Here is a 15,329-nt window from a genome sequence, read left to right as displayed (position 1 = left end):
TTGCGTGTGTGGACGTATGTATATACATGTGTATGGGGGGGGGGGCCATTTCTTTCGTCTGTTTCCTTCGCTACCTCGCAAACGCGGGAGACAGCGACAAAGTATAATAAAAAAAATATAATAAATAACTATATATATATTCATTTATTTCCTAATCATACTTCATCTCCATTTCCCATGTCAGCAAAGTAGCGCCAGGAAACAGACCCATCTACTCATATATACATACACATACATATCCAGCCAAGATCCTCAATACAACAAGCATTCTCTAGCCTTAAAAGCCCTAGTATTCTATCTTATGAATTTATAATCAGTGCATGTGAAGGCACAAATGAAGAGTATGGATAGCAATGAAAACAAAACAAAAAATAATACTAATCTAAATTCTTTGATATACTTACACTGTTAAGAATTGTAAAAGCTTCTGGATCCAAGATGAAAATATTTGCGCTCTCTGTCCCCAACACTAGACATGAAATGGCATCATCCTCAGCATGGCTCTTTTTCATAGTGGAAAAACATGTCACCACAGTCTGTAATAATGGTATAGAGTGCCACTTATCTGACAGAGCATGGGTACCAAGGGTTATGTAATCCAAAGCCTTTTAAGTGGAATGCCATCAAACTAAGTATTTAGGTTGTGACACCAATAGTTAGTCGAGTCTAAAGAGAACTATACATCAAAGCACTGAATCACTCTGAATGAGTCACCTTGTTTACACCTTTCCCCTTTTAAGCATCTCCTACCATGACTAATAAACCTTTTAGTACAAGATTTATAGGCATCCTATTAGTCTTCAACCTGATTTTGTGCCCTTTCTTGCATTCAGAATAGGAGAGTGCATAAATAATCTCTTTGAATACTTCAGCTGTGACCATAAATGTTAGTAATACCTGAAACATTTGTAAAAGAAATATTCTGCAAGTACTTATGATCACATATATGAACTAGGCACCCACAAATCACAGTAAGAAATAAGAATAAAATGAAAGCCAAGTACTTTGTTTCTAAGTTAAAGACTCCAGTCACGGGCAAAAATCCACATCAAGGCCGGGCCTTAAATGAAATATAGAGAGAATAATGAAATGGAAAGAGAAAAGACAATGGAAAGTATATATGAATTTTTGAGAAAGTGGAATATCTGTTTTCTGAAATATGCCAGGTTATAGTTATTGGGAAAGACTGAGAAAGTAGGCCTCCAAAGCTTTGATGTGTACAAAAAGAAGCAGGAATCAAAACGGCCCACCCTTAAGTTGCTGATGGCCACACAATGATCATGTGATGCAGCAGCTTGCCAAGTATTGTGTGATCTAGCTAGTGATGTGGGCACATAAGCAGCCACCTCTCGGAGCAAAAACCAAAGTAATACCTATAGAAGAGGGAGACTGAGCAAACACCGCAGCGCAGGGCAAGGGGATCAAGTTTGGAAGTTAGTCTGGGACAGACTATAAGACAGACTGCTTTCAACTCAACTCTGTCAAGTAAGGATGCAGAGATAAAACCACCCCAAATGTGAGAGTACTCATACAAGGACAAATCAATCCCTTGTATAAACGAAGCAACTATTCAGAAAAGAAGTTTCACCATCTAAACAGGACACCTATTAATAGACTTGGCAATTCCCATAACATAGGGTTTTCAAGAATGAGTGGATGTTACATTATATCAAGTACGTTCAATGAGTCAAGAGGTGGAATTACAGAACTGTCAAAGGAGAGTTGAGAGTTGTGAGGAGTTGTCAATAGAGAGATTGGTAGACACTGGGTGATGGAGGCATTGAACTTAACAAGATTTTGTCAACCCCATTGAGATATCCTGTCCAAGTCTGAATTTACTGAGGAAGCTGCGTCCAGACGAGCTCCAGATTGAGTGAGAGAAGAGGGAGTAGAATTGAAAGATGTGGATGAATACAGTGTTGAGTGCATTAGAGTATTTGTGAAGGAGAGGAAATCATTAAAAAAAGGAGAAAAACTGTAAGGGACAGGACAGAACCTTCAGCTACACTGCTGTTGATAGAGAAAAGGGGGGAAGCTGATCCTTCAACAACCACAGAGATGGATCAGCCAGAGAGGGAGCTAAATGTGAAGGAGCAAAGTGAGGGAGGGAACCTAACAGAAGGGAGCTCAGAGATGAGACCCCAATGCCAATACACCCTGTTAAAAGCCTTAGATATGTCAAGGGCAACTACACATAACTCCCCAAAATCTTTCAGGGATGATGGCTAGACATTAGTGAGACAGGAAAGAATATCACCAATTGACTTCGCCTTACAGAAGCCATATCGGTGATCAAAGAGAAGACAGTGAGTTTCAAGGTGTTTAACAATAAAGGAGTTGAGGAGGGTTTCAAAGACTATGGAAATGGAAGATGTCAAAGCAATAGGATGATAGTTAGAGGGGTCAGAATGGTTACCCTTCTTAGGGATGGGATGTATCAATGCATACTTCTAGGGAGAAGGAAAAGTTTTGGTTTTTAAACAGAAAGAGAACAGACAAGACAGCACAGGTGCAAGTTCAGAGGCATACTCTTTCAGTACATCAGGACCATAAACCTTGCTTGTGTCCATGGAAAGAAGCATTTTTGGACAGTCCAAAAAGAGATTACGGGAAAGGACATAGGATAAGTAAGAGAAGCATCAGAGGGTGAAGGAATGTTAGAGTCATCCAAGGTGGAGTTAGAGGATAAATGGACACCAAAGAGTTACTCTGTCTATGGAAGAGACAGCTATAGTACTGTCAGAGATAAAGACCCGATAGACCTATCAGGGGATAACGAGGAGAGGTGATCGCACTTCCTTTGAATAAAGGAACGCTTCACCTCATGGATAACGTGTTAGCACAGATTAGAGGCAAAGATAAAAGCTGAATGGGAGTCAGAGTAAGGAGAGTCCTTCCAAGCCCGATATGCCTGATCCCTTGCCTGAATGGCCTTAGAACAAGAATGGTTGAACCATCAACTGGATGAAGAGGTCATCTTCGAGGAAGAGGAGATAAATGCTTCAATTCCCACAAGAATAACCTCTGCTAGGCATCTGGTGGAGACAGAGGCATCAACACTTAAGAGACAGTAATTTATCCAAAGAAAGTCAGGAAAGAAGTTACATAAGTAATTCTAGTCAGCTTTCTTGAGGTGACAGTATTCACACTAAGAATGGGCTGCTGGAGTGGGAGGTGCCGTTAGAATAGATACACAATGGAAAAAGTACATGTTGGAAAATTGAATAGAAAGAATTAATACAGGATAACAAAAAAAAATACTGAAGGATAGTATGAGACATGAAAGTTTATAGTAAACCTCCTATTTTCTAAGTACATAAATAAGGGTTTCTTCTCAAGAATCTTCATGTGAGCAAATAATAAATAAGCTAATTACAGAAAATCTTCAACTTACCTGACGTTTCAGAAGGAATCCCTTATGCTGATCAAGGAAGGTTGCCTGACTCCCATGGTCAGGGCACATAAGAAACCGCTGAGACCGTGTAGTAAGGCCACACTCTCCTACTTCCTGTCTCAGTGAATCTAGAATCTCATACAGCATACTCACATCTAGTAGTTCATCTCGGGCCTGGGAAATCAAAACCAATACTTATATACTTTAACTGACAGTCAATCAAAATGAAGAATTACATTCCACTCTCTCATTTACACAGGGAGGATCAAATGCTGCAAGTGACTGCAGTCAATCACATAACTGATACCTGAGCCAAAGTGGACCTGCAGTATTCAATGGCTGGTCATCTTCTGTAACGCGCAGGAAGGTAAAGAATATATTCTAAAGTTCCATCCCTCTGTCCTGTCACTTACACACCGTACCTGATACTTTCCTTTCCTCTATTTTGGAGCAGCATTAGGTTTCAAAGGCCTAGTCTATTTTAACATCGTCATGGTCCCCATTATATCTCTCTTCATCCTTTTTCATCCAATGTGGGCAGACTGAGGATCTTCCTCCTTAATCTATAGCTCCCTTCTATTAATTCTGGCAGTGCTGTGTTTACTCAAGTGATAAGATCAAATTGCTGACATATATTCCAGCTTCAATCAAATCCCTAAAACTTTTTCTTGAAATCTTTCTCCCAATATAGTGGCAACAGTTTGGTCTGCTTTTATTCCTCCTATCTCTGTTACCTCACATTTGGTAAGGATAAGTTTCAGTACAGTTACCTGACCTGTACCGCAGTTTTTTTTTTTGTTTTTTTTTTAAACTATTCGCCATTTCCCGCATTAGCGAGGTAGTGTTAAGAACAGAGGACTGGGCCTTGGAGGGAATATCCTCACCTGGCCCCCTTCTCTGTTCCTTGTTTTGGAAAATTAAAAAAAAACGAGAGGGGAAGATTTCCAGCCCCCCGCTCCCTCCCCTTTTAGTCGCCTTCTATGACATGCAGGGAATACGTGGGAAGTATTCTTTCTCCCCTATCCCCAGGGATTTTAAATCTCTTTAAAACATGTTGCCCTGTTTATCACTCATTTCATTCAAATTCATTCAAATACTGGCAACATCACCAAACAGTCTAATATATTATGATTTCTTCTATCAAATCATCTAGAAAGAGCAGAAATAATAGCAGTTCCAGCAATAAGACTAGAGGCACTCCACTTGTAACCCTTGTCCAGCTTAAAGACATTCCCTGACGTGCTTTTTACTATCTCTCAGGTACATAGCTTTCAGTCTATTCTATCATTCCTTATCTTGCACCGGCCTGCAAATCTAAATGCTCTGTCTGTTTTCTATAAAAAATGGTACCAAAGGCAGTCTAACAGTTCAAGAATACATAGCCTGTCTAAACGCCTCTTATTCATAAGACATTGCTATTCTCATTTAAAAGTTTAAGCGTTTCATCACGCATGATCTCTTTACAAAACAATGCTGTTTTTCACATGAGTAGTTCCTGATAGTTAAATAATCCTCCTTCTGTTTTCTGATTATCTTCTCAAATATTGTGCAAACCATGCCTTTTTTGTGACAAAGGTCTGTAGCTGAGGATTGCCTCCCTATCACCTCCCCTAAAGATGAGTATCATGTTAGTTCTCCTCTATTCTACTGGCACAATAACTCTTCAAACGAAGTCTCAAACAACATCCACAGTGGTCTGTTGAGGGAAAAGTGAGAGTCTAGTCCACATTCTTGAAAGGGTCAAACTTTTTCATAAACCTTCTTCCTTCTAGAGGTTTTATGTCAGTGTTTTCTAGGTATCAACTTACTGCTAATCCCGTAGCATTGGAAGTTCTGGGTCATCTAACGTAAATATGCTCTGAAACTTTAAATATATCTCTTCACATGTACCATCATCTGTATCAACAGCTTCTTTACCTAAGTCTTTCACGTGATTATCTGTTTTTCACCAAAAACTAGTTCTTAATAAACATATGAAGTGCTTTCTTTCTTCTTGTTTTGCTCATCTGATCATTGTCTGGCTTCTCTCTCTCCCACATTTCCTCTGCCTTGTGTCTATCCACTCCTTGTCTATCGACATTTATTACTAAAATCATTCAACCCATCTTAAAGAGGGTAATAGCACACCTGGCTTTTCTATAGCCAGTATTTTTTAATGATCTGCCAGTATTCATAGTGTAAGTTGATCCTAACCAAAGGAATAAAACCTGACATTATTTTGCTCTTGAGGGCCATGAATAGCTGGTCCACAAAAGTTAACTTTTATTGGCAAAGGTGATTCTTTTTTTCTTTTCTTGAGAAGCTGGGCATTTTTTTGTCTGGGTCTAACTGCTCTGACAAATAGGAATATAAGGCATGAGTTTTACAAGCATCAGCTGTTTGAGTGCAAAAATAAGTATTTTCATTCAAGTTAATTTTTGTGATCTGCATCCTTTGGCCTTTGGTTATTTATGTCCTTAAGAAAATGCACTTAACCTCCAACTGCATCTACCATCTATGATATATGATCATCAATATGATTTTTTAGAGTTCACCTACACTATTGGGAAGATGAAAACTAGAAAACACAGTAAATGACGGATGATAGGGATGAACTCTTAATCATCCATGGCAAAAGGTCACACTTCTTAAGCCCCACTCAACCAGTCATATTACATATCTTTGGGATGCTGGAAAGTTCCCCTAAAAGAAGGATACCCCCAGAGAACTTTGGCCTTGGAGAACTTCCCTTGGAGGGAATCTCCTGCTATTTACAAAATCTCATGTGTCATCTTGTGTCTGCATCTTGTGTACTGCATACGGTGTGAATAGAAACACAAATAAATGATTTATTTACCTGACTCCAAGCATCAAATTCTGTGGGATTGACCTCTAGAGTAGGCAATGTAAACTTGAAATAAGGTCGAAGGTTTTTGTAGATGTAAATGTAGCTCCCAGATGCAACAGCAACAGCTAAATAAAGAATACGAAATTAATATCAGTACAAGTCGTTCTTTTTGTTGTAGCTGAAGGATCCCTTGATGGGAATCCCACAAAATTCAATGATCTCAAAAAGGGATACTGAAGTTTCATCTGTGCTGGGTTTGTGTTGGCCATCAAGGATCAAACATCTTTTGTCTTAGGTTGAGTAATGACAGAATAAGTGGGAGAGATCTTGTGTGGGGTCTATTTTGTGTTTGTTTGTTTCTCATGATGGATGGAGGCCATGTCTGATGTATGTTAGCATGACGTACATTTCTATGAGTAACATGGTTTCAGAAAGGTTTCTCTTGGGAAGAGGTGTGTTGAGATCGGTAGTGGGGGTGGGGTCAGGGGTGGTAAATGCAAAGATCAGCAAGTGTTAATAAGGGAAATCTGCTAAAAATAACTCCTGTGCCATGTGATCAACCCTTTACAAACAGTCTCACATACATATATAGGTTCTGGGAGTGATGAAGAATGTATGTAAAGATAGAACTTTATCGCAGAGAACAAAAATGGGTATGTTTGAAGGATGGTAGTTCCAGCAATATCATATGGTTCCAAAGCATGGGATATAGATAGGGTTGTGCAGAGGAGGGTGGATGTGTTGGAAATGAAATGTTTGAGGGCATTATGTGGCATGAGTTGATTTGATTGAGTAAGTAGTGAAAAGGTAATGAAAAGAGTATGGTTGAGAGAGCAAAATAGGGTGTGCTGAAATTGTTTGGACATATGGAGAGAATGAGTGAGGAAAAGTTGACTAAGGTGTGTGTCAAAAATGGATGGAACAAGGAGAACCGGGAGACCAATTGGAGATGGAAAGATGGAGTGAAAAGGATTTTGACCAATCAGAGCCGGAACATGCTTGAGGGTGAAAGGCATGCATGGCGTAGAGTGAATTGGAAAAATGTGTTATACTGGGGTCAATGTGCTGTCAATGGACTGAACCAGGGCACGTAAAATGCCTGGGGTAAACCATGGAAAGGTCTGTGGAGCCTGGATGAGGATAGGGAGCTGTGGTTTTGGTGCATTACGCATGACAGCTAGAGACTAAGTGTGAACAAATGTGGCCTTTTCTGTCTGTTCTCCTGGAGCCTCACAGACCTTTCCAAGGTTTACGCAAGATGCTTCCCATGCCCCAGTTCAGTTCACTGACAGCACATCAACCCCGGTATACCACATCATTCCAATTCACTCTATTCCTTGCACGCCTCTCAACCTCTGGTATGTTCAGGCCTCAATTGCTCAAAATCTTTTTAACTCCATCCTTCCACCTCCAATTTGGTCTCCCATTTCTCCTTCTTCCCTCCACCTCTGACACATATATCCTCTTTGTCAATCTTTCCTTACTCATTCTCTCCATATGTCCAAACCATTTTAAAACACCCTCTTCTGCTCTCTCAACCACACTCTTTTTATTTCCACACATCTCTTACCCTTTCATTATTCACTCGATCAAAACACCTCACACCACATATTGTCCTCAAACATTTCATTTCCAACACATCCACCCACCTCCGTACAACCCTATCTACACCCCATGTCTTGCAACCATATAACATCGTTAAAACTACCATATATGAATATATATGTTTGACTGAGAAAGTTCAAAGCACATATACTATATACTTTATGCACTTTCCCAACCACATCAGAATAGAATGGTGCTTTCTAACAATATATACAGATATCATATTTTGCCTGCCATCCTAATGAGCCCATAGTGAAATACTGAAGCCTTTCAGTTACCTATAAATCAACATGCCATAGAGAAGTCACACATGCACTGTAGGAAATTTGTTTAGCATATACCTGTATGCATGAATATGCTTTCAAATTTTCCCAACCACAGTGAATAGGCCTATGTTTTCCTTAGACAATCAATATATATATGCAATGTGTCACCTGCAACTCTAATGAGCCAGTTCAGAAAATCCTCAAATGTCTCAGTTGCTTCTAGATAACCATGGCAGGAATAGGTTGTGTACTCCACAAATGCCCCACTCTGCAAGTATATGTCAAGCAGATAAGATATTGTGGGTCATGGATGGCGATGACAGCTAGTATGATTTGGACATATCATGAGACCATGAAGAAACTGATTTTGAATAGATATTAAAAAAAAGTCTCAGTATCCAAGCAAAACAGAGAAAAATGAGATTGAAGGCTGATGCTCTGGGTTGCTGGAGCAAGGCAAGATATTTTATGCCTAGCTATAAGTTTAAGTGGTTGTGGCTATTCAAATGGCTAAACATTTTTCCTAATAATTCAAGCATGCTACTATTGCCCATCCTGGAGAGACACTTTTTTGCCTGGCCAGCACTTAAAGAGCTAATCTAAAAAACCTAAAATGGTAAATTCCTTAAACCATGAAAGGTTTTCTTCTCTCATCTAAAAAAAAAATCCCTTTTGGAACATAATCTAATTCATTACTATAGTTTTGATACTTTCTAATTTTCACTATCATATTCCATATGAACTAATAAAATTCAAGGTGAACCTAAAAGACAAAATCCACTCTTTGCTTTTCTAAGACAAGAAAGTATTGAACGAAAAATTTTTGGAACAGTACTTCAACATAAGTGATATCCCTTATTTCATGTCTTCTGTATCTACAGGTTTCAATATCCATTAATGTCATCATAAATCTGAAATAAAATTATGCAGGTATTACTACCTCAAATTAATTCATTCATTAAAAATGACTGAAAATGAAATGTTTTTCTTAAACTAGTACATTGACCAAGAAACAACTGATGAATAAAAGCCATCTCTTTAAATATCTTTCTTGTATATACTTACCTGGTACACGAGGTTCTGTAGTGTCCATGTGGAAGGTTATGACTCCTGTTGGAAGGTCAATCAGTGTATTTTCTGACATCAAGCTAGTTCCCCTGTAGACCTAAAGAAATTGACAGATGTACATTCATCATATATCTTTTTTTCACTTTCAACTTAAGCATTTTAATGGTGACATTCAATTTTCCCTAAGTATTAATAGGTCACAAAGGAACAAAGATATCAGATAATAAAAACTTTCCTTCTGGAGGAATGACAAGAATATTATAGAATCAGCATAAATACTGTAATCTGATACAGTCATATAACTAAAATAAATATATACATAAACATGCACTGAGACATTACATACAAGTCTAGTGCAAGGAGGCCTACTAATGTAAAATGAACTGCAAGACTTGCAATACTGTATACATACACACACACACACACACACACACACACATATATATATGTATATATATATATATATATATATATATATATATATATATATATATATATATATATATATATATATATATATTTTTTTTTTTTTTTTTTTATTATACTTTGTCGCTGTCTCCCGCGTTTGCGAGGTAGCGCAAGGAAACAGACGAAAGAAATGGCCCAACCCCCCCCCATACACATGTATATACATACGTCCACACACGCAAATATACATACCTACACAGCTTTCCATGGTTTACCCCAGACGCCTCACATGCCCTGATTCAATCCACTGACAGCACGTCAACCCCGGTATACCACATCGCTCCAATTCACTCTATTCCTTGCCCTCCTTTCACCCTCCTGCATGTTCAGGCCCCGATCACACAAAATCTTTTCCACTCCATCTTTCCACCTCCAATTTGGTCTCCCTCTTCTCCTCGTTCCCTCCACCTCCGACACATATATCCTCTTGGTCAATCTTTCCTCACTCATTCTCTCCATGTGCCCAAACCATTTCAAAACACCCTCTTCTACTCTCTCAACCACGCTCTTTTTATTTCCACACATCTCTCTTACCCTTACATTACTTACTCGATCAAACCACCTCACACCACACATTGTCCTCAAACATCTCATTTCCAGCACATCCACCCTCCTGCGCACAACTCTATCCATAGCCCATGCCTCGCAACCATACAACATTGTTGGAACCACTATTCCTTCAAACATACCCATTTTTGCTTTCCGAGATAATTTCTCGACTTCCACACATTCTTCAAGGCTCCCAGGATTTTCGCCCCCTCCCCCACCCTATGATTCACTTCTGCTTCCATGGTTCCATCCGCTGCCAGATCCACTCCCAGATATCCAAAACACTTTACTTCCTCCAGTTTTTTTCCATTCAAACATACCTCCCAATTGACTTGACCCTCAACCCTACTGTACCTAATAACCTTGCTCTTATTCACATTTACTCTTAACTTTCTTCTTTCACACACTTTACCAAACTCAGTCACCAGCTTCTGCAGTTTCTCACATGAATCAGCCACCAGCGCTGTATCATCAGCGAACAACTACTGACTCACTTCCCAAGCTCTCTCATCCACAACAGACTTCATACTTGCCCCTCTTTCCAAAACTCTTGCATTCACCTCCCTAACAACCCATCCATAAACAAATTAAACAACCATGGAGACATCACACACCCCTGCCGCAAACCTACATTCACTTTCCTCTCTTCCTACACGTACACATGCCTTACATCCTCGATAAAAACTTTTCACTGCTTCTAACAACTTGCCTCCCACACCATATATTCTTAATACCTTCCACAGAGCATCTCTATCAACTCTATCATATGCCTTCTCCAGATCCATATATATATATATATATATATATATATATATATATATATATATATATATATATATATATATATATATATATATATTTATTTATTTTGCTTTGTCGCTGTCTCCCGCATTAGCGAGGTAGCGCAAGGAAACAGACGAAAGAATGGCCCAACCCACCCACATACACATGCATAAACATACATGTCCACACATGCAAATATACATACCTATACATCTCAACATATACATATATATACACACACAAGACATATACATATATACACATGCACATAATTCATACTGTCTGCCTTTATTCATTCCCATCGCCAACCCGCCACAAATAAAATAACTACCCCCTCCCCCCAAATGTATGTGAGGTAGTGCTAGGAAAAGACAACAAAGGCCCCATTCATTCACATTCAGTCTCTAGCTATCATGTAATAATACACCGAAACCACAGCTCCCTTTCTACATCCAGACCCCACAGAACTTTCCATGGTTTACCCTAGACGCTTCACATGCCCTGGTTCAATCCACTGACAGCACGTCAACCCTGGTATACCATATCGTTCCAATTCACTCTATTCCTTGCACGCCTTTCACCCTCCTGCATGTTCAGTCCCCGATCACTCAAAATCTTTTTCACTCCATCTTTCCACCTCCAATATATATTATCTATATCTTTTATCCAGTATCCTTGATCGCTGTTTCTAGCATTAGCAAGGTAGTGCCAGAAAATAGACAAAGAAAGACCCATCCACTCATATACAAATATATACACATAAACGCAAATCTGCATGGAAGTGGAAGCGAGTCACAGGGTGGGGGAGGGGGTGAAGGTTCTGTGAGCCATGAAGAAAATGTGGAAGGAGATAACATTATCTTGGAAAGCAAAAATGGGTGTGTTTGAAGGAAAAATAATTCAAACAATGTTGTATGGTTGCAAGGCATGGGCTATAGATAGGGTTGTATGGAGGAGGGTGGGTGTGTTAGAAATGAGATGTTTGAAGACAGTACATGGTGTGAGGTGGTCCGATTAAGTAATGATAGGGTAAGAGAGATGTGTGGTAATAAAAAGAGTGTGGTTGAGAAAGCAGAAGAGGGTGTGTTAAAATGGTTTGGACATATGGAGAGAATTAGTGACGAAAGATTGACAAAGAAGATTTATGTGTTAGAGGTGGGGAGAACAGGGAGAAGCGGGAGACCAAACTGGAGGTGGAAGGATGGAGTGAAATGATTTTGAGTGATCGCAGCCTGAAGATACAGGAGGGTGAAAGGTGTGCAAGAAATAGAGTATACTGTGGTATAACAGAGTCGACATGCTATCAATGGACTGAACCAGGGGATGTGAAGCATCTGGGGTAAACCATGGAAAGGTATGTGGGGCCTGGATGTGGACTGGGAGCTGTGGTTTCAGTGCATTACACATGACAGCTAAAGACAGAGTGAATGAATGTGGCCTTTATGGCTTTTCCTGGCGCTACCTTGCTGAGGGGGCTGCTATTTCCTGTGTGGTGGGGGTAGCGACAGGAATGGATGAAGGCAAGCAAGTATGAATATGTATATGTGTATATATGTATATGTCTGTGTATGTATATCTAGGTTTATGTTGATATGTATATGTATGTATGTATGGGCATTTATGTATATATGCATATATATATGTGTATATGAGTGGATGGGCCATTCTTCATCTGTTTCCAGGTGCTACCTCACCAACGTGAAGAACAGCAATTAAGTATAATAATAACAATATATATATACATATACATATACCATGAATGATTTCATCATCACCTTTTTATCAAAGATTGTTATCATCAAAATGCTCTTTATCTAGCTTGATAATGTGATTGCCTGAGCCTAAAAAAATAACTAATGTGAGCTGTAACAAAAGGTTAAGAATAAGTGTTGAACTGCTGGAAGAAGCTGGAGAAGTCAAGAATCTGGGTTCAGCATTATGTAAACAAAACAATGGAAAAAGAAATGAAGGAGAAATCTGTTCAAGGCAGGAAGGTGACTAGCTCCTTGAGGAAAATTATGAAAGAAAAAATAAGACTGTATGTTAAAGAAAAGGAATGAGGGGCAGCATAACTCTGTCAACCCTAATTTACATGCTTGAAACATGAACTTGGAGCAGAGCAGCTAGTTCTAGAACACATGCTGCTGGAATTAGCTATCTTGAGGTTTTCTCACATTACTGATAGATGGACTGGAATAAATAGTGCTGGTGTGTAAGAGACATGGGATATTAGAAAGAAGAAAAGTCATAGCATGTGGTGTCATAGAGCTGATTAAACAACATTCTTTGAAGACGTTTGGTTATGCTGAGGCTGCAAAAACATAGGTTTGCAAAGAACGCAGATATGAGAATAAGAGAATGTAAAAGACTAAGGCAAAGATGCTAACATCATGGGACAGGAAAGTAAGGGAATATACTGGGGAAGGGACACACAAAAAAGTGAAAGGGATGGAGCTTAATAGAAAGGTTTGTTTGACAGGGCATCCTAAGACTTTTCTATCATGCCTTACCTCCACTGAGAAAATTCTTAAAATGTACATGGCATCAAAGATATAGAAACTTAAATGGATACACTATAAATCTCACCTTCAGCTTCATGTTGTATGCTCCTGTGCCAAGGTCAGCAATTATGAGCTTTGATTCTCCATCTCCATGTAGGTCTGCTAAAGCCATACAGGAACTAAACGTATAAAGGGTTGCAAGAGGGTCATGATGTGCCGTGAGCCATCGATCACTAAAACATAAATTCTTAATTAGATTCCTGTTTGCTCAGCTGGAGAAAATGTAGCTTATTAAAGTTTGGGATACACTGTATGTGACTTATACTAGTAGAATATGATTACAAAACTTGTTGTTTCCCAACACTCTACTGCCCTTTTCTTCAGCAACTTCATCATATAACAGGTGAGTATCATCATGCATCTTGAAACAGGTTTCAGAACTAAAATACAGTATACTTTAGTAACACTAACAACAGTATTGAAACAATATCTAGAATGCCATTAAAAATATGGAATAAATAAAATATTGTACTGATCAAATTGACATCCATTAATATGATGTAAAAAATATACAGGAAGCTAATCTTTACATAACTATGATAATGTGTAATAGTTTTCATCTATACAAAGTTGCAGAGCAAAATTTTTTGGAGTTATCCCTTACTGCACAAAAAAGTAGAAGTATACTTAGATGATACTGAATGTTGCCTATGAAAATTCATAACTGCCGGCAAATAGCAACTAAATCTCCCCTTCTGCCACTTAGAGTACTCCAACAAATTATTAGTTCCTTCCATTTATCAACCTGCAGTGTTAGGGACTCCAATTCAGTAAATCTAATTCCCCCCAAAATATGCATTAATGTTCAGTAAGCTCTCATACGTGGCAATGAAAATATCAATAAAGGCTGTCTAATACGCAGATTACAATACACATCAAAGTCAACAACTTTTATACACAAAAGTTCGATGAAAAGAGGCAAATTGCAGAAGACAAGGACAGATAAGGTGAGAGAAATGATTAGGGCTAGAGATATTTCAAATGATGCCAACAGAATAAAATGGGACTGGGTACAACAGGAGCATTTCATGTATGAAGATGTAAATGGAGACTGATTTCACTTGGATCAAACAGGTGACCAAGACTGGCAGATGAACATAACAGCCACTGCAGAGCTGGTTCAATACATATATTGTGCTCTTCCACTCCTGACACTTTGCAGTCGTAAAACGTGGTTGGCGGATGCCTACCACCAACTACTTACAGTTTAGTGTGTAAAACAAATCCTCATATGATTTTCATCGGTCAGCAAAATAAGGTGTTCCCATAAAATACATTCGAAGTCATCTTTCATTATTAACAGATTTCTTAATCCCAAATCTCCTTCTCCTTTGAATTCTGTTCACCTTTATAAATTTCTATTTTAGTGAGAAGAGCTGTATTAGCTTTACGTCACTTGTCATTACTACCTAAGGTCACACTAATAATTCGTATGAATCACATTTTTATATCTAAAAACTCCCCATTAATCTTAACCTTTAGCATATTACATATTATCTAATGTAAAAAGGACTATACCACAAAAATTGTAAGCAAAATTTCATAAAAATATACATCTATGTTTACAATACAGATTCTAGATAAAAGCTGTACTAAATTCTGCTATAAACATTCGTTTTCGCTAACAGCGAATTTATTTCTTATCCCAATGCTAACACACTAAGCCTGTTATTAGAAAGTAGCATATTTTATCAAACTGTGTGTAAATCTGATCTGATCACAACTGAAAGACCTACTTTTCTCCCATTTTGGTGTTAAACAAGTTCTTCTCCATCTAGTGGTAGGAATAAGGCACTCGTTAGTTTTTG

At 38.6% G+C, this 15,329-nt stretch overlaps 1 protein-coding gene across 1 annotated transcript in view; it reads right to left on the bottom strand.

Annotated features, from left to right (window-relative positions):
* The window catches only part of BBS1 (Bardet-Biedl syndrome 1), a 39,444-nt gene extending 24,115 nt beyond the window's left edge, over positions 1–15,329 (bottom strand). The window contains exons 1-6 of the mRNA XM_071679308.1: positions 15,258–15,329; positions 13,547–13,694; positions 9,158–9,257; positions 6,231–6,346; positions 3,395–3,568; positions 405–536 (exon numbers count right to left, since the gene is read on the bottom strand). Of these exons, the coding sequence (XP_071535409.1) occupies positions 405–536; positions 3,395–3,568; positions 6,231–6,346; positions 9,158–9,257; positions 13,547–13,694; positions 15,258–15,295 (708 nt within the window). The 5' untranslated portion in view covers positions 15,296–15,329. The remainder of the gene's footprint in view (positions 1–404; positions 537–3,394; positions 3,569–6,230; positions 6,347–9,157; positions 9,258–13,546; positions 13,695–15,257) is intronic.

This window comes from Panulirus ornatus, chromosome 29 (assembly GCF_036320965.1).
Source record: "Panulirus ornatus isolate Po-2019 chromosome 29, ASM3632096v1, whole genome shotgun sequence".
Taxonomy (NCBI): Eukaryota; Metazoa; Arthropoda; class Malacostraca; order Decapoda; family Palinuridae; genus Panulirus; species Panulirus ornatus.
Note: the sequence above shows the minus strand (reverse complement) of the source record. Positions and strands in the feature narration are given on the sequence as shown.